General features: G+C 42.7%; 1 protein-coding gene across 1 annotated transcript in view; it reads right to left on the reverse strand.

Annotated features, from left to right (window-relative positions):
* Window positions 1–293: 293 nt before the first annotated feature.
* LOC136632281 (sialic acid-binding Ig-like lectin 16) overlaps window positions 294–26,729 on the reverse strand; it is a 49,895-nt gene continuing 23,459 nt past the window's right edge. The window contains exons 5-12 of the mRNA XM_066607058.1: window positions 26,143–26,193; window positions 25,470–25,718; window positions 24,049–24,090; window positions 20,409–20,657; window positions 17,717–18,008; window positions 15,169–15,255; window positions 12,849–12,939; window positions 294–2,922 (exon numbers count right to left, since the gene is read on the reverse strand). Coding sequence (XP_066463155.1) covers window positions 2,746–2,922; window positions 12,849–12,939; window positions 15,169–15,255; window positions 17,717–18,008; window positions 20,409–20,657; window positions 24,049–24,090; window positions 25,470–25,718; window positions 26,143–26,193 — 1,238 coding nt within the window. The 3' untranslated portion in view covers window positions 294–2,745. The remainder of the gene's footprint in view (window positions 2,923–12,848; window positions 12,940–15,168; window positions 15,256–17,716; window positions 18,009–20,408; window positions 20,658–24,048; window positions 24,091–25,469; window positions 25,719–26,142; window positions 26,194–26,729) is intronic.

Below are 26,729 nucleotides of genomic sequence, written 5' to 3' on the forward strand. Positions count from 1 at the left end.
TGGATGGCATACAGAACTGCACACATATGAAAAAATATCCATCTTTTTTGGACTTAACACATATACATTTTTTTATGCTGGTGCGCAGCCATAGTACCAAGTTCATCCAACTTGGTGTAATTGGTGTTTTTAAATAAAGAGATGCAACATAGAAAATAGAGAATGTATGACACACACAGATGATGATGAGTGTAACTAATTACATTTTATTACCAACTGGTAAAATTACTTCCTTGTGGTTGGTATTGGAAATAATATAATGGTAGTATCAATCTAGAATCTGTTGAGAATCTGTTCAGTTTGCTGTCCAGAGACGAAGGTCAACAGCGAGAGTTTAGATCCACAGTAGTAAGATTCATACATCAACCATCAGCATGGCCTGCAGGGCAGAAAGCTAAAAGATGGACATCCAAGTCCCTCTGGAAAGTATGGTCCAATGGAATAATGTAGGGTTCACTGAAAAGAGTCCTCTAACATTAAGCTTAAAGTCTGTAGGAGTTATTTCATAGTCCACATCAAAGCAAGGACACCAATGACTCTAATAGTTTCAGATGCTGCCCAATTACTGTCAGTCTCCTCTGTTGTCCTCCTCTCCAACGCCAATATGTGATGGCCGTCACTGACAACCGACTCCAATTCTCAGGTTGGGACCATTAGTATCCTTATTGCCATAGCTGAGCTAAGGCCTGCAGAACAGTGCTGTCATCTCTTCTTCTTTTGGTTGATGGGTTAATAGGGTAAGAAAAACAAACTTACAGCAACAATAAGCTGGAATAGATTTTCACTATAATTTTTCAGTTTCTACCAACATTTATAGTAAATCTTTCAACTAGAAGACATTGAACCTATCTGCTAAACCCCACCCAATTTTCTCCTAAAATTGTTAAATTAGCATGAAATTGAAAAAAAAAGTTGCAACTCTTTGCAGAAATATGGCATGCACCAAAATATGAGACTTTTTCACCATAAAACTGATGATAATGGATTGATAAATTCTCCCTTTTTTATATCCTTAGAAGCTGATCCAAACAAATATAGCATTAGCAGTAAATAAATTAATTCACAATTCTTCTTACCCTTCTCTCCTGTATCTGTAATACTATGTTGAAGACCAAAGGAGAGAGAGGACAAACCTGCTTTCTTGTACCTTTTTATAAAGTAAAGATGTCAGTTGCCAAACCTTACCATTCTATTTAATGTGAAGGATAAAATGTGCTCATAAGCAAACAATCAATCATTTTACCTTCTGGATGATACGGTGGGCATACGTATTTACATTATATCCCCTCATATTTCTTAGTGTGATAGATTAGAATTACTTGTTTCTTATTTTGACATTTTTTATTCATGTAAGAAGAGAGTTTATTAAAAATTATAATAAGAATGAGGCTGTATGTATTTTTTCTTAATTTAACAGTCATTGGTAACACAATCCAGCCCCTAGAAGAAGTTGTTATTTTGCTACAAAACTCGGCATGCAGTTACCTGGACCTAAAAGTGGCTTTTTTGAGAGGTTGCTTGTGTATAGTGGACCTCTTTTTCCACTTGGGTAGAGTTTGTTGACAACTAGGAATGCTTCTACAACACATTCTAAGAGGTTTCTCCAACTTAATAAAGTTTAAGATGAGGTGCGTCTTTGGAATGTGAGAAGCTAGATGGTTGTGTTGATGAATTGCCTGCCACCTGGGTCATTCTGATCAGACTGTTAGGAGGTTTTGGGACTAGTCTGGTCAGAATGATGAGGGCATGCACACAAGGCAACCAGGCTCTGGATGCCCTCAACACACCAACAGTGGAGATCACCCAATAAGCATGGGCAGCTCCAACTGTTTCATTCTTCACCATCCAGAGATAGGTACCATCATCATAATAGGACCCTCTGTGTGTTGGAACCATTTCCAGGCTCTTGGACTGCTATTTAGTGGAATTGGGTTGTCTACAGTGACGAGCCCAGGATTTGTTTGGCCACCGACAACAGCCATGTTCGTGTCTGGAGACTTAGGGGTGAGTGCCTTAATCCTGCCTTTGCGTTAGAGTGGCACACTGCCCACATTGCTGGTGTGATGGTCTGGGGGACCATCGCATATGACAGTCAGTCACACCTAGTCGTACAAGGAACAATGACAGCTCAACGATATCTTCAAGACATCCTGCAGCCACATGTGTTCCTCTCATGGACAAGGCTTCTAAGGGGCATTTTCCAGCAGGATAATGCTCAGCTGTACACACAAAGGTGTGAGAGAAATACTTCTACAGCATTACCACAATTTTGTGGCCTGATTTATCACCAATAGAACATGCAGGGGACTATTTGGGACACCAACTTCAACAGGCTACGAGTTTGCACGATCTAGAGACTCGGTTACACAGCAAATGTGGACTGAATTGCCGTGGGATACCAAACAGATTCTGTATGTCTTCATGCTCACCTATATCACATCTTGTATCCAAGCTAGAGGCAGTACAACAGGATACTAGAGCCTTCCTTCAAGGGGTCAATTTTCCACAATAAATTCTCCTTTTGCTCCAATATTGTAATTACTTACTCATATCAATGCTAAAATCACACACAGAAAGTTTCATTCTATTCCAACAACTCCTTCTAGGGGAGGGACTTTTTTGACGATGATTGTACATAGTATAGGAAAGACAAACTTTGAGTAAGAAAACTAGTACAAGTACATGATAGGAGCCCAGATAGATTGGCATTGACCACATTTACTGCATATAGTTTATATATAGAAACTACTTCTTGACTTCTGCATATTCGATTTCATCATTTTCTACAGCATTTTTAGCTTCCAGCTTTGAGAAGTTAATGGTCGTATATTCCACATCTTCGACGTTCATATATGAACAGGTGTCGCTGTCATCCTGTACTGAATCAACTGAACCAGTCCCAATCTTCGTCATTTGATTACCCTACAATAAATACAAGTTACATTGAAAATTCTAGTATCTGCTTATTTATTATCTGTCATTTATATTGTCCCAATATAATCTTACCCCTTGAAGAAACACAACCAGAAATTGTTTTCCCACCTATATTTAAAATTGTGTTCCAGTACAGAGTAGTGTTATAATAAAACTTAGCAAGCGCTTCAATCCCAAATTTTTAGCCTTCATTGGGTCCTTCTCTTAAACCATGTGACCTGCACTCTGACTACAGAGGATCATACCTTATCTTATGTAATCCGATGAGATGCTCAATGTGAATGCATTGGGTACTCAGGACACTCAGAACTCATTGTATTAGTCGGAGTGGATGGACAGTACTATGAGTGCCTTTCTCTATATTGGCCCCAATCTAATTAGTTTGGGCCCCGCTCTCCAAATCAACACATCATCAGGATACCACATCGGTCCCTGTCTTCAGTGAAGATCATCCCATTTCTCTACAATGCATTAAGCATTTACCCACCCACTATGGCCAGTTTCAAGATGGCAATTAACTTAAGAATGTTTTTGGAGTATCTAAGACAATTTGAGCAGCCAAAACATTCCAGGAATATGGTAACATTATTCAAACCTCATGTCGTAGATTCTGTGCTAACCACCATGCTTCCCATGGCTCTATATATATCATGTGTTTGCATTGTACTTGAGACCTAGACTCTGCAAGCCAAGAAGTCCTAAATGAGTATTCAAACCAAAGATACACTATCCTACCAAAAGTAATTGGACAACTGAGCAAGAATCAAAAGTGGTATTTATGTACATATGTTAATACATAGTAGGGTCTCCTTTGGCCCCAATGACATCGCATACTTCCCTGGCATACTTTTTTCTAACATCTGATACACTTCAGCTGATATATTTCTCCATTCATCCTGTAAACACCTGGCAAGTTCTCGCAAAGACTTTCTCATATTTCCTGACCTGATGTTCCAATTCATCCCAAATATGTTCAGTAGAGTTCAGTTCAAAATTTGTGCATGCAAGTCCAATTGTGGGACATCCTTATCCTTAAACCAATGTAAAATGCCATTGAATTTGTGACAAGGCGCGTTGTCTTGTTGGAAGTATTGCTGACCATTCCCAGAGTATTACCACATTGTCAACAGCACATCATTGTCTAGAATGTCAGAGTATAGCTCCGCGTTCGTGGTTCTTGTCACTACAACCAGCAGACCGAGACCATGTCATGTAAAATATCCCCAGGCTATAACAGAACCTCTGCCATACTTAACTGTTGTTTTAACACACTCAGACAAAGGGCATTCCCCAAGCATCCTCCACACCCAGGTCCATCCATCTGATTTGAAGATGGAATAGTGTGATTTGTCACTCCTTGGAACATTCTTCCATTGTCCAAAGATGACACTCCCTTTACCATTGTAAGTGTGCCAATATATTTTCTTTTTTTTTTTTTTCAAATCAAATTTTATTAATTTTTCAATAAACACAAATGTATACAAACATAGTTGTCTGATATCTCTAGAAAAGCAGAAACAGATATCCCCATGTTAGCAATATCAGCAATTCAGCCTATCGGATAGTATTACGCGGGATAAAACCCTATACCCCGATAAAACACTAACAATGAATTGTACACAAAAGAGGGGAAGGAGGGGGGGAAAGGAATGAGGGGGGAGGAAAAGGGGGATGGGGGAAGGGCCTTAGGATATGGTGAATCTCTGCCTATTGAATAGAAAATAGTCAGATAGCAGGTTTACCTCGTCTCATTAGTCCCACAACGCCAGGAGCCGAACCTCGCGCCATGGTGCCCAGGTTACGATAAACTGGTCATACGTGTTGTTAGTCCAGCTGTGCAGTTCCTCCATAGAGTACAGGTTATCGACTCTCTCCTTCCATTGACCCATCGAGGGGGGGGTGTTTTTCAGCCAAAGACAGGGGATTAGTGATTTAGCTGCGTCCAGAAGTAGGGCTATCAGTTTATTCCTTTTAGGATGAAAATGTGCCTGTGGCCTCCATAGAAAGACTAGGTCTGGTGAGATTATCGTCTTTGGGGAAATCTTCCTGATAATTGTGTCTACACCCCTCCAGAAGGGGGTCAGGAGCGGGCATGACCACCATATGTGTAGGTATGTCCCCTCCCCGGCCCCACATCTCCAGCAGGTGTTCTGGGTGGCGAGCTTGCGGTCAAAGAGCCACTGGGGGGTCCGATACCACCTTACAAGCAATTTGTAATGTGCCTCTTGGGCTATAATGCAAGGGGACAGGCCGAATGACGTGTCCAAGATTGATCTAGACTCCTCTGCATTAATGCGTATACCCAGTTCCCTCTCCCATGAGGAGAGGAAGGCTGGCTTGCAAGATTGTCCTGGGGAGACAAAGTTCCTCCTGAGGCAGGAGATGCTTTTTTGGGACGTTTTATTTCCCAGCCAGGCCCTCTCAAAGGGAGTATAGGGTCTCGTGGATTTGAATTTATTAAGGAAAACTCTTAGCGTGCCCGCTACCTGGGCCCTCTCTAAGAATGTGAAGTTCTCTTCAGGTCGCAGCATCTGAAGAATGCTATTCGGATCGCAATGAGCCATGGTCTGTAAGTTAGCAATGTGAAGGGGCCTAAGTTTCTCCCACACTGGCGCTATGTCCCCTCTCGACAGAGGGTTCAGTATGTTCGGTACGGAGGACAACGGTAGCATTGGCGAAGGGGCCGGAGCCAGTGACTCTCTAAGTTTGTCCCAGACCTCGCAGGGACCCCTAAGCAGCGGACTGTAGGTTCTGGACTGATAGCGTGCCCTCACTGGAAACCATAGGTCGTCATCCAAAGAATGCCTGTTGTAGCCTTCTGCCAGGCTCACAAGAAGCTTGTCCCCCTCCCTCTGAGTAAGGTCCCACCAGTAACGAAGTTGGGATGCTTTGTAGTAGTCACAGAGGTTGGGGAGATCAATGCCGCCCTCTCTACGGCCCCTTATCATAAGGCAATGTGCCAGTCTCGGTCTCCTCCACCTCCACACAAAGCCCGAAAAGGCCGCTCGAAGCTCTTTGAAAAAGCTCGAGGGGAGGTGGATAGGGAGCATCCTGATCTTATATAAAATGATGGGGAGAATGTAGGTTTTGATGATATTTTTTCTCCCAAACCACGACACACACGGTATGTCGTAGGATTTGAGGAGCTGTTTGACTCTGTCGGTAAGGGGGGAAAAGTTAACATTAAATAGATCTTCCGCTCTTTTAGTTAATTTGATACCCAAATACTCTATGTGAGAGGGTGCCCAGGCCAAGGGCGAGTTGGTTCTTATTTGCTCAAACTGCGCTGATGGGATAGAAATATTTAATGCCGTCGACTTTGCTAAATTAATCTTGAAGTTTGATATTCCGCCGAATTCATCCAGGATTTCTAGTAATCTGGGCAAGCTTTTCTGGGGATCGGTGATTATGAATATCGCATCGTCCGCGAAAGCCGCCACCGAAAGTTGTTGACCACCAATGTCTAGGCTCTTGACTCTCATGTCCTGTCTTATTCTCAGTAAGAGAGGCTCTAATGACAGAATAAAGAGGGAGGGGGAGAGGGGACACCCCTGCCGAGTACCATTTTTAATAAGGAAGGGAGGAGAGAGAATCTCGTTTACTCTCAATCTTGCGTGAGGGCACGCATAAAGCGAAAAAATCGCTCGGATAAACTGCGTTGGGAAGTTAAACCTATGCAGCACCCTCTCCATGTATAGCCAGTCCACCCTGTCGAAAGCCTTTTCGGCGTCAGTACCTACTAAGGCAAGCGGGATCTTGTGATGTTGAGCGTATCTGGCCGCATGGAGAAGTCTGAGACAGTTATCCCTCCCCTCCCTTCCCTTGACGAAGCCTGCCTGCTCTCTGTCTATCAAAGAGGGCACCCAGGGAGCCAATCTGTTTGCAAGCAGCTTCGCCCAGAGCTTCATATCTTGATTGATCAAGGATATGGGGCGGTAGTTCCCACATAGTTCGGGATTTTTGTTGTCCTTCTGAATTAGGACAATGTGGGCTTCCATGGCTTGTCTCGGCAGGGGCGCCCCCCCCATCAGGTCATTGAACAAAGTCGAGAGTCTCGGGCCAAGCACCTGAAGGAAGGTTTTATAATATTTGAGAGGGAAACCGTCGGGGCCCGGACTTTTATTCGGGGGACTGGACGCTATCAAGTCTTCAACTTCTGATATTGTTACTTGGTCAGTCAACGAGGAAGCCTTAGCCGAGTCGAGTTTAGGCATCTTAATCTGTCCCAGAAACCCATCTATCAGGTCGGCCATGTCCCTCGGAGGGAGAGCATCGCTGTCTTTTCTTATATTATATAAGCTCGAATAATATTTTCTGAATTCCTCCGCAATGTCTATGGAAGAAGTCATTACTACCCCCTCCGGGGATCTGATGGCCCCAATCTGGGTCTTGGCCCGGGATTTTTTGATCAAAGCTGACATGAGTCTACTGCCCCTGTTACCTTGGGCATATATCTTGTGTCTGAAGTTCAATTGTTTCTTGTTGAATTTAGAGTTTAATAATAATTTCAGGTCAGCTCTGACTTCCGCTAGCTTACTCAGGTTTTGTTTTGTTTGGGACAGTTTCGCAGAAAGCTCCAGTTTAGCAATATGAGAGAGTTTATCATCAACGGCTTTCTGCAAGCGCTTTTTGACCCGGGAGCCCAGATCAATCAGCAGGCCTCGCATGTAGGCCTTATGGGCCTCCCATACCATCGGGGAACTGGTCTCCTCTACTGAGTTAAGGAGGAAGTACTCTTCGAGCTGCTTAGACAGGTATTCCCTGTCCTCAATTTGGTCAAGAAGGGAGGTGTTCAAAGACCATCTCCACTCCCTGGCACAAGGGTGTGGTAGGCGAATCGTCACATGCACGGGGGCATGATCCGAGATTGTCATAGTATCTATGTCAGCTCTGGTCAGAGTCGCGAGGAGGGCGGAAGAGACCAGGACATAGTCCAGCCTTTGGTATGTTGAGTGTACCGCGGATAGGAACGAGAAGTCCCTCGTGGTGGGGTTTAGAAAGCGCCATGCGTCCACTAAGTCGAGTTCCCGAATCCGTCTACCCAACTTCCTCAGTTTTCCCTGCGAGATCTGGGACCGGCCCGAGGACGAATCCAGCACCGGGTTAAAGGCAACATTAAAGTCCCCCGCCAAGATGACCTGTCCTACACTGAAGTTTTTCAAAATTTCTAGCTGCTTTAACAACCAGGGTATCTGATCTATATTGGGGGCGTATATATTCGCGAGGGTAATCTTAGTGTTATTCAAGGTGCCTCTCAGGTAAAGGACTCTGCCCTCCTCGTCCCGGAATCGAGCCTCTTCCACAAAGTTAACCGATTTGTGTAGAAATATGGAGACTCCCTTCGAGGCCGAAGAGGGGTGAGTGTTGTGGTATGTAAAAGGGAAGCACTTCCCCGGAAGGGAGAAGGATTTGGTTCCCTTATAGTGGGTCTCTTGGAGGAAGAGAATCTTTGTACCGTACCTTTTCAGAAGTAACTCCAGGTCGTGGCGTTTTTGTGGCGAGTTGAGGCCCCTGACGTTGAAGGAGGTAAGGCGCAAAACACTCATAGTACGGCTCCTGTTCTGAGAGATAGAAGGACCAGAGATTACTGACAGTTATAGGACCACTTACTCGCAGGTGATAGGCCAAAGGGACCCGCACGGGGCTCCTCTGTGGGATCACCCCTTAGACAAGGAAGGGTAACAAGTAGGATTGAGGAGGGGATAGGAAAGAGGGGGAGGCGAGGAAGGGGGGGGTTTGGGGGAGGGTGAGCACCAGTCACACTTGTTAGAGATACAAGCTAGATTCCCTAACCAGGGAAACTCGACTTCAAGTGTAACTAGTAGGCTACAGATATCGATCGAGCAAGGATATGCTCGATATCTGGGGGTGGAATTCCGAAGTCCCGGGGAGTCACAGACTCTGACGGGAGTACGGAATAAAAGCTACTGCCTGGACAGTACAAGCCGTCACCCTACGGCTCCTCTGGAAAAAGGGGGGGTGGGATAACCCCCACAAAAAAGAAAAGAAGACAAGTATTATGCAACGGCATAAGCACCTATATAATACATTCTAGTGCAAGCATGAAAATATTAAGACATTTTTGAAAGTAGCATTAGTGGCAGTAATAGGACTAATACTAATACTTCTATACGGACAAAACTCCACGGTCGCAGTCATCAGTCCCATGTCATGAGCCGGGGAGGGGGGCAGCAGGGGAATAAAGACCTTCAGCGTCTATCTGGAGCAGATCTTTACCCTCCGACCCGGCCGTAGGAAAATATTGCTGCATAAATCTGTAGAAAGAACGTAATAAGAAACGTAATAGAAACAACCGGAACAGGTCAGTGAATGCAAGACCAACAACAGGGCGGGAGCAAAACCCCTTCTGTAAGCAGACCCTGTAGATGGACCTAGGTCTGCCTCTGGGGTATGCTCCGCCTCCGGGTAACCATGGTAATGGGACGAATGAACCCGATCATTAGGATCACGGGTCCTGACGTGGCTTCTTCTTCCTCCCCTTAGGGGATTTGGAGTTACTTGCTACCAGCCAGTCCCCAGGGTCCTCAAGCGGTTGGAACTGGATCGGGTCTGGAATTGATTGCCAGTTTGGGAGGTCTATAGGCTCGATATCCAGAAGCTCCCATAGATTATGCATTTCCTCTTGGGTGCGGATGTTGATTCGCTTGCCCTGAATAGTGATGCTGATTCCAAACGGGAACAACCAAGCATAACGGAGCTCCCTGGCTTTGAGGATCTCTAGAAGCGGGCGTAAAGCCCGGCGTTTAGCAAGGGTAGACGGTGCCAGGTCCTGGAAAATCCGGATCAGTGAGTCTGAATATTTCAGGTCTCCGTGCATTCTGGCCGCCCTCAGCACTGCAGTCGTATCTGGAAACGCAAGCAGCTTGCAAACTACGTCCCTGGGGGGTTCCGTATTGCCAGGTGGGGGTCTGAGAGCTCTGTGGATTCTCTCGATATTGATGTCGGATGCCCTTTCTTCACCCAACAGAATGGCGAAGATTTCCTTGGCAACTTTCGCTAAACATTCGCTCGCGTAAGATTCGGGGATACCCTTTAGGCGCAAATTGTTGCGCCTATTTCTATTCTCCAAATCTTCTTGGAGTAGGAGCACTCTATTGAGGTGTAAGTGCTGATCTTTAACGGCTTGCTCCAGTTGCAGGGAGTGTGATACTATGGCAGCGGAGGAAGTCTCTAAGTCCTCCACTCTGTGGCCCAGCTGCTTCAGTTCGTTCTTTATCTCAGACAAGTCTGAGCTGATGGGGCGCAGTGCTTGGGAGAGTAAGCTTTTCATAAACCCTCTGGAGACAGACTCACCCTCCTCTCCGTCCGAGGGCAGCTCTTTTTCTTCCTCTAAGCTGGATGCAGGGATGAGCTCACGTGCCGGCGCCATCTTGGATAGGGGACGCGGGGACCGGGCCTGCCGTTCTCTAAAGAAGCGCTGGACGTCTGCCTGCACTTTGGCCGGTCGAGGGGTTCCCTGCAGGTCTGTGCTTCTTTCTCTTGAGGTCTTGCCCATTTTTGAAGCTGTTTGCCGTTGCTGTGAGGCTCCGTGGGTCACCGCTTGTGGGAGCGCGGCTCTCAGTCAGCCATCTCGCTCGGCGTCCAGGCTCCGCCCCCCCAATATATTTTCTTTGACAGAAGTCACCAAACATTTGCAGGATGAAGTAAGGAAAATACCAGCTGAAGTGTATCCGACATTAGTAGAAAGTAAGCCACGGTAAGCATCCAATGTCACTTGGGCCAACAAAGGCCCATTAAGTATTAACCTATGGAAATAAAAACTACTTTTGACTTTTGCTCAGATGTCCAATTACTTTGAGTAGGATAGTGCATTTATGGCATATGTACATGCCTAAACTGATCTCATAGCTCCAATAGATTTTAATATAGAGACCCATATAAATGCAAAGCCACTTCCCCCTATCCTGATTGCAGCACAGTAGTCAAAGGACCTCTGTTAGGTGGATGTCCTAAATATGGGAGTTCCACCTATCAAACCTTTATAGCATACAGTATCTTGCAGACTATAATGATGCATCCACACAGGATGGATTTTCGACACCAGAGAATCTGTGACAAATTCACAGCAACATCCGCATGTGTTAAATGTCTACTGAAATATTTCCCTTTCAGTGCTGAAATGATTTCATTGTGTGTTTGCTCAGAAAAAGGGAACTGCTCAATTCTCCTTATTAGAAGGCACCAACAGATTATAGTGTTGTCCATTGCATCATAGAGAGGTGCATATAAAAACTCAAAAACGTGATACAGAAACATGATACATTAGGACAAGCAAGGCAATAGATTCAATGGTTGAAGGTAGAAGTCAGAGATGTAAATTAGTCCTAGGACCCCAATGTCAAATCAGTAACAGGGTTCACGAACTATAATGTGTGATTTATTTTACTTGTGTCTTCTCATATGGCAGGGGGGCCTCTACATCAGCTTACATACCAGGGTGCAGTTATTATCTCTCTACCAAGGTTGGTAATGGTTTCTTGTAGACACATAAGTTAGGGTTGAGAGGGAGATGGATGGTTAGATGTAAAGCGATTCAAAGCTATTTAACCTTTATAAATGCAGTTACAAATCTAATAGGACAAGGAAAAAAATTCTGAGTCGGGGCAAGCAAGGAGGTGAGAAGATAATAAGATTACTAGAGGATTTAAGAGGGAAATATGAAGACTTATCTTTCTATAAGTATAGAAATGTAGAATGACTCTAGTTGTGAAGGGACAGTTAGGTAAAATGCATTTGAGTATTGCCATTAGAGCCCATTTAGGCAGGCCAATAAATTGCCCAGATTCATACATCCAGCAGAAATCTGAATGATTATCGTTCAGTGTAAATGCCCGGACTAAACGATGAATTAAAATTCATTTGCTTCTCATTAGTCGTTCAGTTTCTCCATGCAGAAAACTGTATGTGGGATCGGCTCGCGAAAACAGACAGTCATTCCTTTATGAACAACTGCCTGTCAATTGTGAATGGAGGCGGGCAGCCGGAACGATCTTTGACCCACTTCATGTCCATTCACTAGCAATGCTCATTCCTTTGTAAAAGCACAGGACCGATTATGGCTGGGACGACCTGTCGGGCATCTGTGTCTGACAGATCGTCCCATATAAAAGTGCTCTTAGGCTGGTAAGAAGCCAGTTTTGGAAGTAGAAAATTAAGCCCCATTTACATGGCATGATTGTAGTGCAAATCATTTATTAGATCGAGTGGTTTGCACGATAATTGTGCTATGTGAAAGCATGCAGTAAAAGACCAATCAGTGATAAATCGCTGATTGGATCTTTCATAGAAACCTAGATTCTTTGTATTTTTCTTTAGTGTGAATGGAGGCAGGCGGGCTGGAATGGTCCCCGGCCCATTCCAACTTTAGTCATTGAGCAATGATAGTAGTCACAGGAAAGAGGCTTTAGTCCTTATGGTTCATAGCAGATGATAATGGTGATAGCCTAATTTGTGAAAGACCAATTATAATTGGGTAGATTAGGACTTTGGGAGGCGCTTGACCGCGGAACGAGCATATTTTGGAAATGTTATATAGACTTGAAGATGCTCGAATTTAAGGAAAGATAAGCATTCTATGAGAGAACGAGGTGTTGGTTCTGAGCCGAAGCAGGTTGTACGACTTTAGCACTTTATCTTTACAAAATGATATGAAACATTGTGGATGGGGGGTATGGGAAGCACAAGAATTTTCAGAGGGTTTCCTAAGAAACACTTTTAGGAAATGTCAAAGACATTGAAACCTCCAGTTATGCGGAAAACGAGGATACCCTACTGATTGCAGAAGAGGTATCCCTGGAGAGAACATTGTGAGGTACTTTTAGCAATATCTGATGTCATAGGGGACTTCTTTAATTAAATAGTTCTGTAATGTATTGCGCATCAGGTCCACTTACATAAATGTGCACTTCTGAGTTGGAATAAATCACACTGCAGTCATCCGCATTGATCTCCTTCTTGTCTTCTGGTTTCATTGCCAATTTCTTCCTAAAAAGAACAAAAGGCCATTAAAATGACGAACTCAAAATGCAGAAATCTATGAGGAAACATTAAAGGGGTTGTCTCGCGGCAGCAAGTGGGGTTATACATTTCTGTATGGCCATATTAATGCACTTTGTAATATACATCGTGCATTAAATATGAGCCATACAGAAGTTATTCACTTACCTTCCCTCCGCTGGCGTCCCCGTCTCCATGGCTCCGTCTAACTTCAGCGTCTAATCGCCCGATTAGACGCGCTTGCGCAGAAGGGTCTTCTGCCTTCGGGTCTGTCGGGAAGCAGCTGCGTTTTGGCTCCGCCCCTTCTACACGTCATCGCGTAGCTCCGCCCCGTCATGTGTGCCGATTCCAGCCTCCTGATTGGCTGGAATCGGCACACATGACAGGGCGGAGCCACGCGATTACACATGGAAGGGGGCGGAGCCAAAACGCCGCTGCTGCCGAAGAGACCCGAAGGCAGAAGACCCTTCTGCGCAAGCGTGTCTAATCGGGCGATTAGACGCTGAAGTTAGACGGAGCCATGGAGACGGGGACGCCAGCGCAGGGAAGGTAAATGAATAACTTCTGTATGGCTCATATTTAATGCACGATGTATATTACAAAGTGCATTAATATGGCCATACAGAAGTGTATAACCCCACTTGCTGCCGCGTGAAAACCCCTTTAAAATTTGTTCCAGTTTTTAAATATGGATGTACAAATGTGAAAGAATGGGACAGCATTAAGATGAGAGCAGCTCCATTCTATATTCCTGCATAGTTTGGTTTAAGCCTATTGCATGTATCATCTAAGCCTTCTCATATAGTGGGACCCAATGCAGAAGATAACTGATGATGGACTCCTAGTTGAGAGTCCTGCTGATGTCAACATTTTATTACAGTTTTGTTTTGGCATTTTTCAGCCTAATGATGGCCACCTTCACTTTTATTAGCACTTTTTGGCCACATACTAAAAGTTCCCATGAATAGCTACCAAATATAAATCAGCGCTTAAAGAGACGATGTCTCAATCATTGTGACATGCACAACCTTATGGTGCTCAGTGAGGTGCTGCAAGGAGATGGTGATAAGAGCCTCTTTTAATCAAATCCACACCTTTTATGTCCTTAAAAGGGTTTTCCGAAATATCACAACATTGGTGGCAGTGGGGGGATGACAAAGTAAAGAAAAAAAACATCTCCACTGCCACTCTAGCCTTTCGGGGGGTTGTTTAAATTTTGCAGCGAGTATGGTTATTTACCCATGTGACCTCTGCAGCCAATAGGAGGCCTGACATGACATGTCATCAGTGTCATCTGGTAAACAGATCAGTGCTTCTAATGTAGAAGCTCACATGACATGTTTTCAAGATGACATCCGCATGATGGTGTGCTGCCAGATTGGCACCACAGTAAGTATATTAATGAAGCATGGTTTGTGGCAGCGGGCACAAATTTACAATGAAAGAACAACTCTGACAATTAATTTATCATGACAAATTAAGTAATGGGACCATGATAGGTGTTATCAGTCATTTGTCCAATGTAGGCCCAATGTTCACAGGCAGGTCTGATTTGCAGAATCCTCACTGGTCACCCAGGCGGAAGATCCGCAAATCAGGCCACCCATAGGGATACACGGGCCCTCCGCAATTGCATTAAAGCATGCGGATTTGATTTGGCGAGCTGTGGGGACCATCCGCAGTACAGATAACCCGGAAGAAGAGGGGTCCGCGTTGATGGCTTTGTTTCACATTCATTGTAGTGACATACAGAGGCGAAATTATGAAAATTGTGTCACTGTCCAAATACTTCTGGACTCACTTGTATATTGTTACATTAATCAGCACAGAAATTTGGACATAAAAATGGAACGGAGGACATAAACTTTACAAGAGGCCTTTGGAGGAGCTCTCAGTGCTGGTGGGCTCCATTCTGAATTTTGCTATAGGGCACTATTTATATGGTGATCAACAATTCTTGAACACAATTGCTTTTTTCCAGAAATAGCGCCATCCCTGTCTATAGGTTGTGTCTGATATTGCAACCCCACTGCATATAATTGAATGGGGATAAGATGCAATACCACACACTGGCTATAGACATAAGTGGCACTCTTTCTGTTTCATACCCTTTGATAAGAACAGTCATATTTTGTATGTACTAATAATAAAGCAATGTCACCAAACCTATATTACTATCAGAACCCCAATATGTTAACGTATAACAGAGAAACTTACTTTCTGATATGATGCATGACTACGAAGCCTCCAATAAGCAACAGCACAACGACAGTTACACAGCTGATAGCAGCAATTATCCCAATGCTGTAGCCTGATTAAGTAGTGGAAAAAAAAATTACTAGGTATTTGATTGTTTCTGGAAACAGCACCACTTATGTCAACAGGTTGTGTTTGGTATTGCAGCTTGGCCCAACTGAAATGAAGCAGTGATACTCTTGGACAGAAAATTTTAGGGCTTTTTTTACTATTGAAAACATGTCAAACATGCATTGCTTCACATTCCATTATGGATAGGCTTCACATTCTATGTTACACACTGAGCGGGGAGCGTTTAGACACAATGAAAAGTGAGCGAACCACCAATGATTTTTATGCCAGCTGAAAATGAGCGACAAACAAAAAGTGAACGACTGTAGAGCACGATGGCTTCGCGTTTAGATAAAATCATTTTTGCACATTTTTGTTCGTTTGAACTAATTTTGCGCAACAATCTTTACCTGTAAATGGCCACTAATGGCTGAAATCACATTTTTTAAGAATGTCCCTCAAAATTAGGGCTTAGTCACACGGGCGCATCGGCGCCTGTGTTCCTGCACTAAAAGACGGCCGCACTGCAGATGCAGACGATTTCCGCAGCGCCGGAAGAAACAACATGTGACTGGCTCCATTGCCGGTCATGTGTTCTTTCTTCCGGCGCTGCGGAGAGACGTCCGTCCTGAAGTGCGGCCGATGCGCCCGTGTGACTAAGCCCTTAATGAACTTCATCATTGTTTATGAGGAAAGTAAATGATGTGCTGTTAAGGGGGAGATTTGGAACCTTCAAGGTTCACTCCAGCAGTTTTCCATGCCGCCTAAGTACACAGTTGAAAAAGTTAAAAAAACTATTATATCTAGAAAGAAACAAAAATTTGAATGATAAGGTTTATTTGTGGAAAAGATCCGTATATCAGAAAAAAAATAAGATGAAATCTATTTTTTTAAAAGGACATTCTATTGGTGGCGCTGAAGAGTCTGGAAGTTTCTTTTTCATCTTCTGAGTTGGACACTGGGGATTCCCATAGTGACGTCTCTGATATGGACTCTTCTACACAGAAATCGCAGGGTGTGAATAGGTGTCATGGCCAAGTGTCAAAACACGTGTCCGCAGAAGCAGCAAAAGGCACAGGAGCAAGATATAAAATGAGGGGAAAGAAGAAATAACAACATCTACTCTTGAGGAACTGTTGGACCGTACAAGTTCAGGTCTAATCTAAAGGCACTTCTACACAGAATAATTGTCATTCAGGAAATCGTTTAAACGAGTGAAAATGATCTATGACTATGGTTTATTTTCTCTTGTTTAAACGATGGAATGAGGATTTGTTCGCTTAGCGTTCATTTCCTGCGGGCATGAAAATCATCATTGGCTCATTTGCCAATCGCTCAGTCGTTCTCATTGACTTAAACAGTGAATGTGAACAACTGAACTGAAGTCGTTCACTTCTCGTTTATCGTTCAGTTTCTGCAAGTTGAGCGATGGATCGGTCTGTGTAAATAGTTCACTTATGAATGACTGCCTGCTTACTGTGAATGAAGGCAGGTTGACCATAACAATCTCCAGCCCACTCCACCTCCATCCACTAGCGATGCTCATCCCTATGTAAAAGTGGTCGGACTATAATATCGTTATCAATATTGTGATTATTTAGTTTAGAAAAAATACGGCTGAGGGGCGACCTAATAACTATGTATAAATATATCAGGGGACAATACAGAGATCTCTCCCATCATCTATTTATACTGTGACGGTAACAAGGAGGCATCCTCTAGGTCTAGAGGAAAGAAGGTTTCTACACCGACATAGAAGGGGGTTCTTTACTGTAAGAGCAGTGAGACTATGGAACTCTCTGTCTGAGGATGTGGTGATGGCAAATTCGATAAAAATAGAGTACAAGAGGGGCCTGGATACCTTTCATGAGCCATACAATATTATATGTTATAGTCACTGATTACTTCAGAAGGGTCGATGTTCCAGGGATTATTCTGATTCTCGGGTTGGAGGCAGGAAGGATTTTTTTTCCCTTAAATGGGGAAAAATCGGCTTATATCTCTATGGTGTATTTTTTTGCTTTCCTCTGGATCAACATTGGGGGTAACAGGCTGAACTGGATGGACATATGTCTTTTTTCAGCCTTACATACTATGTTACTTATAGGGTGCAGGGCAGCCTGCTGGATTTAATAGTATGGGCATTGTTAATAGCCTACATGGTGCAATACATGTATCTGTATGACTAGCACCCATTGCATGCTTTATTATGTGCAAGTATAATACTAAGCATCTGCCCCCCCCCCCATTCCCCTCCAATATATGATGAGCATATAAGTGGTTGTTCATCTGTATTTTTCATCAGTGCAATCTCCTCCATATAGCATGTTGCCTGTTCTGCATGTTGCTAGGTTTTGGTTTGTACCTCCCCATGTACAGTACTTACTAGCAGTAAATATAGCTTTTTGCTGTGATTTTTGAATATATATTTAATTCTCTTTCAGTGCCTTATAAATACTTACCCTCTAACAATAGGAGCTCCAGCCTTCCATGCTTATTAGAGCTCATGCACCGGACTGTCCGGATATTTACCCAGCTGGATTTAAGGATCAGGGTGCTATTGGTCACTGCATTTACTTTTACAGTGAAAATATTCAATTCTTTATCGCTGTGGTTGGAAGAATATACTTTTTCATTAATGTTCCACTGGATATCTGCAGTTGGAGATGACTGGATTATGCATGCACACTCCGTGTGGCCTCCATGATCCCGGCAGCTGGAATTTTTCCCTGTAACTGTTCTGGGTTTATCTACAGCAAAAATATAGAATGTTTTAGAATATTTTTAAAAAGTTTATGTAATTTCTATTACAGATACAGTACAGCCACATTTGTCATTAAAAGGGGTTTCCCCGCCCTTTAGAAGTGAAGGAAGATCATTAGGATATGCCATGACTTCTGGATCAGTGGGAATGAAGGATCTCCATGTACCCATCTTGGAATCAAGGGGGGTCCCAAAGGTTGAACCCCCAATGATTATAATGCTCTCAGATACTCTATGCTAGTCAAATACCATAACATTACAAAATTGGAATACTGCCTTAACTTTATTTTAATTGTTCCGTGACTCCACAGCCCAGGATGGCTATGAATGCGGCCCAAAGAGGAGTGTGGCTCATGTAGGCTGAGTCTGAAGGTCACTAGGCTACAGGGGGTACCGGGCCACCATGTGCTGTGAGCTTTCGCTTATAGACAGGCTCATACAGATGACGAGGCAGCTCTGTGACCGTCTGACTCACTCAGTCACTCCAGGTCCAGCACGTGGCAGCAATTCTCCTTCCTGTTCTCCCGAGTCCTGACAGCTTCTATCCAGTATCGATGTGAGTATGAGAGATGGTCATCTCATCTTGGCCAACTGATGCTGTGTGACCTCGAAATGCATGTGAACTTGGATAGGTTCCGGTGTCCAGGATTGTATGCAGAAGCAAGAACTGACTCCAGTTCGGAGACTATATGGCTTGGCAGCGGCGGGGGGTATTTGAAAGATAATTGGGGTTGTTTGGGGCTACAGTGGAGGATGATGAGGGATTGTTTGGAAGACTGTGGAGGATGATGGGGTTTTGTGGAAGATGATGGGAGTTGTGTTGAGAATGTTGGAGGTTGTGTGCAGGACTGCGGGGAAAGATGCCCTGCATCGTTAGTGTTTTAGTACTTAATGTGTAGCCCAGGTCAACTCTTCTTTTTCCAATGTGGCCCAGAGACACCAAAAGGTTCGACACCCCTGCTCTAAGGTATATACTAAGAATATTCCCTGATATATACCTCTGATGGAAGGCTGTGACATATGCCATTGTGGAGGCATTCAGTGGCATACATAACTCATTGACTGCTATTTTACTGTAGAAACAGAGTTCCTTAGATTGAACGTTCTTTTACAGGACAAAAAAAAGGCATGCAGAAGATAACCCAAATGATGCTCTTTTGTCATATTCCGTCTACATGGGGCCCTACAGATACTTTGGCATACAAGCCGGGTGCCTTCCCAGTGTATACATTAAATGTAAGGACAAAATAAGTCTGAACTAAGCCTGATATTGACAAGCTTCCTCATGTCATTGGTCACTGGTGATATTTGTCCTTTGCAGCTCTATAAGAGCATTTATGACTTGTAAACCCTGAAGAGATGAAGTTTTCTTATTCTTGGAAGAAATACACCATAAAATCTTCACATAGCTGCTGATATCTCCGCTTCCAGGATTACTGAAGTCACATTCGAAAATGTAGATTTTGAGAAGAGCTAGAGACTGAAGAAAGGTGGAACTGCATTTATAATAAATCCATATACAGTCAAACCTCTAGTTTAATTTTCTTCTAGTTTAGCCGGTTTCCAGTTTCACAGATTTTTCAAGCCAGAATTTTTTCTCTAGTTTCACTGGCTGCTTCTAGCTTCATTAGCGGCCGCGGCCCACGTGGACTCGCTGCTGATGTGGCCCATGTGATCTCCGGCTTAGCGTCTCCTCCTCCTAATGCGGAAACGCTACCCACCCTTCTCCAGCGTCGCTATGGACGCTAGTAAAACAGTACTGTACTGTAATGTAAGCGGCCATGTTTACCCAGATAACACAGTGATGTCACCTGCAGTCCTATGTAACATCACAGATAACACACAGTGATAACGCTGAAAACAGATAATGATGCCACCTGCAGTCCTACGTAACAGCACAGACAACACACTGATAACGCTGAGGACATATAATGATGTCACCTGCAGTCCTATGTAACACCACAGAGAACACAGTGATAAGGCTGAGGACAGATGATGTAGTAGATGTGACCTGCAGTCCTTTGTAACATCACAGATAACACACAGTAACACATTCAATAAAATGTAAATGTTCATTTATTCTTTACATTAGTCTTTTATATTCATTTATTATTGTTTTTGGTATTAAAACCCATATTTATTCTCTATTAAATGTGATTTTTGTGTGTTTTTTTGGAATGTATACAACAAATTAATTGGATTTACATTGATTCCTATGGAAATAATTGCCTCGAGTTTCATAGGTTTCAAGTTTGTCCGGTTGCTTTCAGACAGATTATCATCGAAATTAGAGGTTTGTCTGTAGTTACGTACAGCTTATTAATGAACCTTGAAAGCCCACAGTGTTGCCATTGAATTAAAAAAAAGTTTTCATTTGCTTTACTTACAGGTCACTTTGATGTTGGCCAAGGCCACTGACTTCCCATAATTGTTACTGGCTACACAAGTGAACTGTCCATCATCACTGAGCGATACATTGTGAAGGGTGAGATGACCATTGACTCCACTTCGGTTAGTACTTGGACCTGATACTTTCCAGGACAATGAAGCTTCCGGGAGACTTTCTGCAGTGCAGAGTAAAGACAATGTGGAGTTCTCCAAGATGTATATCATACGCTGCTTGTCCATAATGCAATCTGTGGTTAAATAAAACAAAAGTGAATGCGTAAATTGTAAATTGCTTGTGTAAATTTTGCACAAGCAATACGCTGTATGAGCAGTCTAAGAGCAGGATCATTTCTGTATGTAGCACTAGACAAGACTTTCAAGTTCTATCTGACTTTGAGAGTGTATCTACAAATTGTAATGAAATTCTAGAGTCCTAACTAAGGATGAGTGAGTATACTCGCTAAGGCACTACTCGTCCGAGTAATGTGCCTTAGCCGAGTATCTCACTGCTCGTCCTTAAAGATTCGGGGGTGGGGAGCGGCGGGGGAGAGCGGGGAGGAACGGAGGGGAGATCTCTCTCTCCCTCTCTCCCGCCCGCTCTCCCCTGCTCCCCGCCGCAACTCACCTGTCAGCCGCAGCGGTCCCCGAATCTTCAGGGACGAGCAGAGAGATACTCGTCTAAAGCACATTACTCGGACGAGTAATGCTTTAGCGAGTATACTCGCTCATCCCTAGTCCAAACCTTTCTTCTTTGCAGAATACTATTGACACATCCAGGGACACAGGTGTAAGGGAGTAATAGAAAGCTTAGCTGTAACAGCTCTGTTGTATTAAAAGTGTATTGCTCTACTATGTTGAATGGAGAAATGTTGGCCTCTAGTGGTCATTCAGTGTTACTGCTTTTGGTTCCTTTCAAAATGTATTGTCAGGACTTGAATCAGGGAACTCCTATGCTCCAGATGATGTCTCTACCTAGTGAAATATTCAGCCTGCTGGACAGCTCCACTGCTTAACCTTGCCCTGTTCCTTGCTCCAGCAATCCAGCTCCTGATTAGCTCCACCCCCCATTATTGGACTTCCTATTTAAACCTGACCCTGTTCTCCCCTCAGTGCTTGTTTACAGCTCTCTGAAACCTCAGCCTTTAACTCCTTAGTGACTAAGGTTTTTTTTTCCATTTTTTCCTCCCCCCCCCCCTTTAAAAAATTGTAACTCCTTTATTTATCCATCGACGTAGCTGTCTGAGGGCTTGTTTTTGCAGGACGAGTTGTATTTTTCAATGGTACTATTTAATGTACTGAAAAACCTTTTAAAAATTCTAAGCCGAATAAAATAAAATAAAACAAAATTCTGCCATGCTTCGTTACGTCTTGTTTCTATGGCGCACAAACTGCAACAAAAATGACATGATATCTTTATTCTATGGGTCAGTGCGATTACTATTATACCAACCTTGTATAGTTTATTTTTGCTGTTCTACTTTTTTGTTTTTCAAAGATATTTAATTTTTTTAAATTATTTTCTTCCGCCATCTTCTGACTTTTTATTTTTCCGTCGACGTAGTTGTGCAGAGCTCTTTTTTTGCGGGACGTCCTGTAGTTTTTGTTGGCATCATTATGAATCACATATGACTTTTTGATCGCTTTTTATGGCATTTTTTTCTCAGAAACAGGGTTACTAAAAAAGTGCATTTCTGCGGTCTTTATTTTTTATTCTGACGTCGTTCATCTTGCGGGATAAATAATGCATTACTTTGTTAGATCAGACTTTTACAAACGCAGCGATACCAAATATGTATTTTGGTTTTCTTATTTAGATTCTTTTATTATAAATATAGCAAAAGGGAGGGATTTCAAACTTTTATTACTTTTTTAATAATTAGTAAAACTTTATTGTTTGGGGTTTTTTAAAGTTTTTTCTTAGTTTCCACAGTGGACAGCAACATGTGATGTTTTGATTGCTCCTGCAGTATGTTGTAAAGGAACCCATCAATTGACAAAGACTATGTTGCTTGAAAAGCCTGACATCTGCCACCACTGTGTGCCCCACCACCACCAGAAATAAGAGAGAGTGCAACTCTGCATGCACTGAAGGACTAAACATGGACTCTAGTTGCTGTAAATCTGTTTGCTTGTCTTACAAAGAACTGTTACTGCCGATGGACCTACCAAGTAGTCCTTTGTTAATTCGATGTCCACTTTGAGTTATATTTGCAACAGACTGTTTGTTCATCGCAAGAATGCACATTCCGAATTATCGGATGTAAGAAGCATATCAAGAGACTGTTACAGTTGCTTGTTTTACTGTTTATTAAAGTTAGGAAGCAAGATGTCAGGCCTATAGCATGCTATTTTCTGTAAGACCCAGATTATCTTGATGCACTCCAGTGATGGGTCCATTATGACAGGTATGGCCCAGAATCTGATCTGCTCTGCAAGTGCTAATGCGATCTGAAGTTCGGGTTGAGCGAATTTCTATCCCGCCACTATCAGTTCCTGCAGGTTTGAACTTGGAGTCTTCTGTGCTCACCAGCCCCTCAGTTCCTAATCTGCCAGAGGGCCCAACCTCCAGCCTAGGGCCCCTTTCATTGGCACATATATAAGTAAATAAATGGCATAGTGACTTGGGCACTACTATAGACATGGCAGAGTGGTGCTCCATATGGGATTCATTTTCTCACTGTTCTATTAATATCATTACAATGGAAACAACTTATAAGGTGTTTATGCATAGATATGTAGCTCCTAATTGTATTGCCCATGCGCTGACAAATTATTCTGCAACGTGTTTTTGTGGCTGTTCATCAGTTGTGGATGTTTTACATACTTCTTGTTCTTCTCTGTGATTAACTAGGTTCTGGGGTCGACTCTTTGGACTACTTCAAAGTCTCTTCGGTATTATAATATCCAAAGATCCCATGGTGGCTATACAAACGACTCACTTTTGTTTTTCTAGCCGAAAAGCAAACAATTGCAGGAGCTTGGAATAAAGTTACTGTTCCCTTTCATAAAGTTAAGTCTCACTTAGACAATAATTGTGCTGAGGAGAACTCTGGACTCTACTGCTAATTATGGAAAAATGTAGTTCTCATGATTTCAGTATGCCTGAATTCACAATTGCTAATTTATTCATTATCAGTATTATGACTTTGTCTGACTTCACTTTATTCTTTCGACCTTGAAGCACCGGGATGGCAAGGCCTCCCACTCCCACACACCCCAGTTTTAACCTTCCTCCTTTTCCTCCCCCTCTCCCAGTGCTTTTTTTTAGCAGATATCAGCCATGTGTCTATACAATTCTTTACAGGTTTGTATACCATAGTGCTCCACATATTAGAAATCGAGCTAGACTTGTCAATTCCAACCTTGTTGTTTTTGCTGTAGTAACCACAAGTCATGCTGCAGTCCGTTACCTCACTAGTTATAGTTTATTATTATTCTTCCTTCCATAACACTGTAACCACTTTCAAACTGTTTGTATATTTGTATTTTCAAAACAGTTCAATAAAAATTGACCAAGAAAAATCTACATCGCCACCTAGTGGTAGAAGTAGCTAGTGCAGTAGTTTACATTTACTATTCATCTATAGCTATAACGCCAACACAATGATTAAGACAGTAAAAGAAAAGTCATTATCGTACCCTCAGTCGTTCGACAGATTATATTCGGAGGTCTCGGGGGATCTGAAAAAAAATCATCATAAACATTTTAGTAAATTTTGAATGATGCAACTAGCTGTACTCGGGTTATTAAAAAGACATCCATTTATTCCACATGGCTGTTTGAGACAGATCATTTGATTTACTGTTGCACTGGACAATTGGTTACTTAAGGGCTTATTTGGACGACCGTATTTGTGCAGGTATTTCCGCGCATTTAAAAGTCGCACATATAAGGTGACCATGTGATGCATTGGATTTCAATTGCTTCTTTCTGACAAATGTGTGGGGCTTTTTGTACAAAATATTTTTAAAAAAGGGACCTGCTCGATCTTTTTGTATGTCTTTTTTATATGGCACGTGAAAAGATAGGTCTTGTCCTACCTTTAGCTCTGTTACGCAGCAAGCTCACATAGACCTCTTTGGCAGTTGGAAGAAAAGGAGGGGTAAAAGCTACCCTGCGTACAACGCTTGGAAAAGAAGACAGCCGGCCCTAATTAGGCATTAATTGTCATTCTGTGCATTTTATTCAGATTGTTGTTTGCCATCGCTTTGGCGTATTTTTCTTAACATTCACGCAGCGCTGCCCCGTAAGAATGGCTTTAAATCCACCAATAAAGATTGGGAGTCGATCGTGGCAAAAATTAATTCATGCGAATATACAGTGCATACGGGCAAGCATACTCTTGTGTGAAGGAGCCCTAAGGGTATTTGTACACATAGCGGAAATGCTATGGATTTTCTGCAGCGGAAAATTTTACTTATTGATCAGTGGTGCTGAAGCTGCTGATTTCAGAAGATACCGCGCTCCCTTTCACCTCCGAAGTCTTTACGTTTTTGGCACATCCTTCACCAGGCACTTGGCAGCCTATAGTGAGTGCAGCGCCGCAGGTCAGGTGATGCGGAGGTGACCAGTGGCACTGCAGTCATTAGAGATCACCAAGTGCCCAGTGAAAATGCACCAAGAGCACAAATACTCTGGAGGTGAGGAGGAGTGTGGTATCTTCTGAAACCAGCGATCAGCTGTTTCGAATGAAGAATTGCTGTGGAATTTGATGCAGAATTTTCGTCTGCAGACATTCTACAGCATTTCCGCTAAGTTTAAACATACCTTAAAGCCCCAGGATGCATGATATGGTGGTGCTTTTTGTTATATATCTGTCCATATTGCCGATTCTCATTAAAGCTCTTTTGAACAGTTTTTTTTTTTAAATTAAACATTAATCATTATGTCTAAACGCAGCATTAGGGCAGGATAGTAACACTATTCACCAAATACATAGATAAGGCTCTATATGCAGCTGCCCTAACCCTTGATCTCCTTGGAAGGTGTGAGTACTCCATCATATATTATTCCTCTTCTCTTAAATTAATCTTTCTTTGGGTACTTTGGTTTTACTCACAGTGAACAATTATTTCAATTGTCTTGGTAGAGCTCCCATGGTCATTCCTTCCTGTACACAAGTATTTCCCAGCATCATTAAGACTAATATTTTTAAGACTGTAGATAAGTGTGCTTTCATTAGTTGGTCCTTTTTTCAATTCACCTCCCACAAACCAGGTGATTACGGCTAGTGGGTTGCTGTCCACCATGCAGTCTATCATTTTGGAGTCTCCTTCTTTGACTATAAAAGTATCACTTGTGGCACTGGCTAAAAAAAAGAGAAACAGTAGTAACAAGTTAGAGAAGGATGTGATTGAAAGAGTATTAAATCCTTTGCATTGATTTCACCCTAGACTGGCCCACCCCCTAAATGGTCAGATGACTATTTTCTGAACTACTTGTCATTCATGTTTGACCTGTAAAGGTTGTCATTCTGGATGACAATGTCATAAGTTACAGTAAAACACTAAGTAATCAATCTCTGCCTTCATATGTGGCCCGGGCTTCTATTGATAGTGTTACAGCATGTGAGTACAATTAATACTGGAAAAGATGTTTTGTGGAGTTCAGCGAAAAATCTTTGTGTATAATTTAATAACTAAGTGCCGCACTAATAATGTAAGAGCATACAGGTATATATCAACAGCAAAAACCACAAAGACAACTAAGTAAAATGTATAAAACAAAAGTACCTGGGGAGCTTCTATGCACTGACTGGGGTGGAAGGGATCTGGGGAAGGGTTCTAGGAGGTAAGATAAAACAAGGAAGGTTAGAAACTGTTTTAATGACATTTTTCAAAACATTCCCAGTGCATATGCTGAACAACAGATAGTAACATAGTATGTGAAGCCGAAAAAGACATATGTCCATTCTGTTCAGCCAAATCCCCCCCCCCCCCCCCATGTTAATCCAAAGGAAGGAAAAAGAACCCCAAAAAATTTCCTTCCTGACTCCAATCTGGCAATCAGAATAATCCCTGGATCACCCACCCTTCTGAAATAATTAATGATTATAACATATAATATTGTATCACTCAAGAAAAGCGTCCAAGCTCCTCTTGAACTCTTTTACAGACAGTTCCACAGTCTCACTGCTCTTACAATAAAGAACCCTCTTCTATGTCGGTGTAGAAACCTTCTTTCCTCAAGATACAGAGGATGCCCTCTTGTTACAGTCACAGTCCTGGGTATAAATAGATGATGGGAGAGATCTCTGTATTATCCTCTAATATATTTATATATAGTTATTAAGTCGCCCCTCAAGCATCTTTTTTCTAAA

Source organism: Eleutherodactylus coqui, chromosome 6 (assembly GCF_035609145.1).
Source record: "Eleutherodactylus coqui strain aEleCoq1 chromosome 6, aEleCoq1.hap1, whole genome shotgun sequence".
NCBI lineage: Eukaryota > Metazoa > Chordata > Amphibia > Anura > Eleutherodactylidae > Eleutherodactylus > Eleutherodactylus coqui.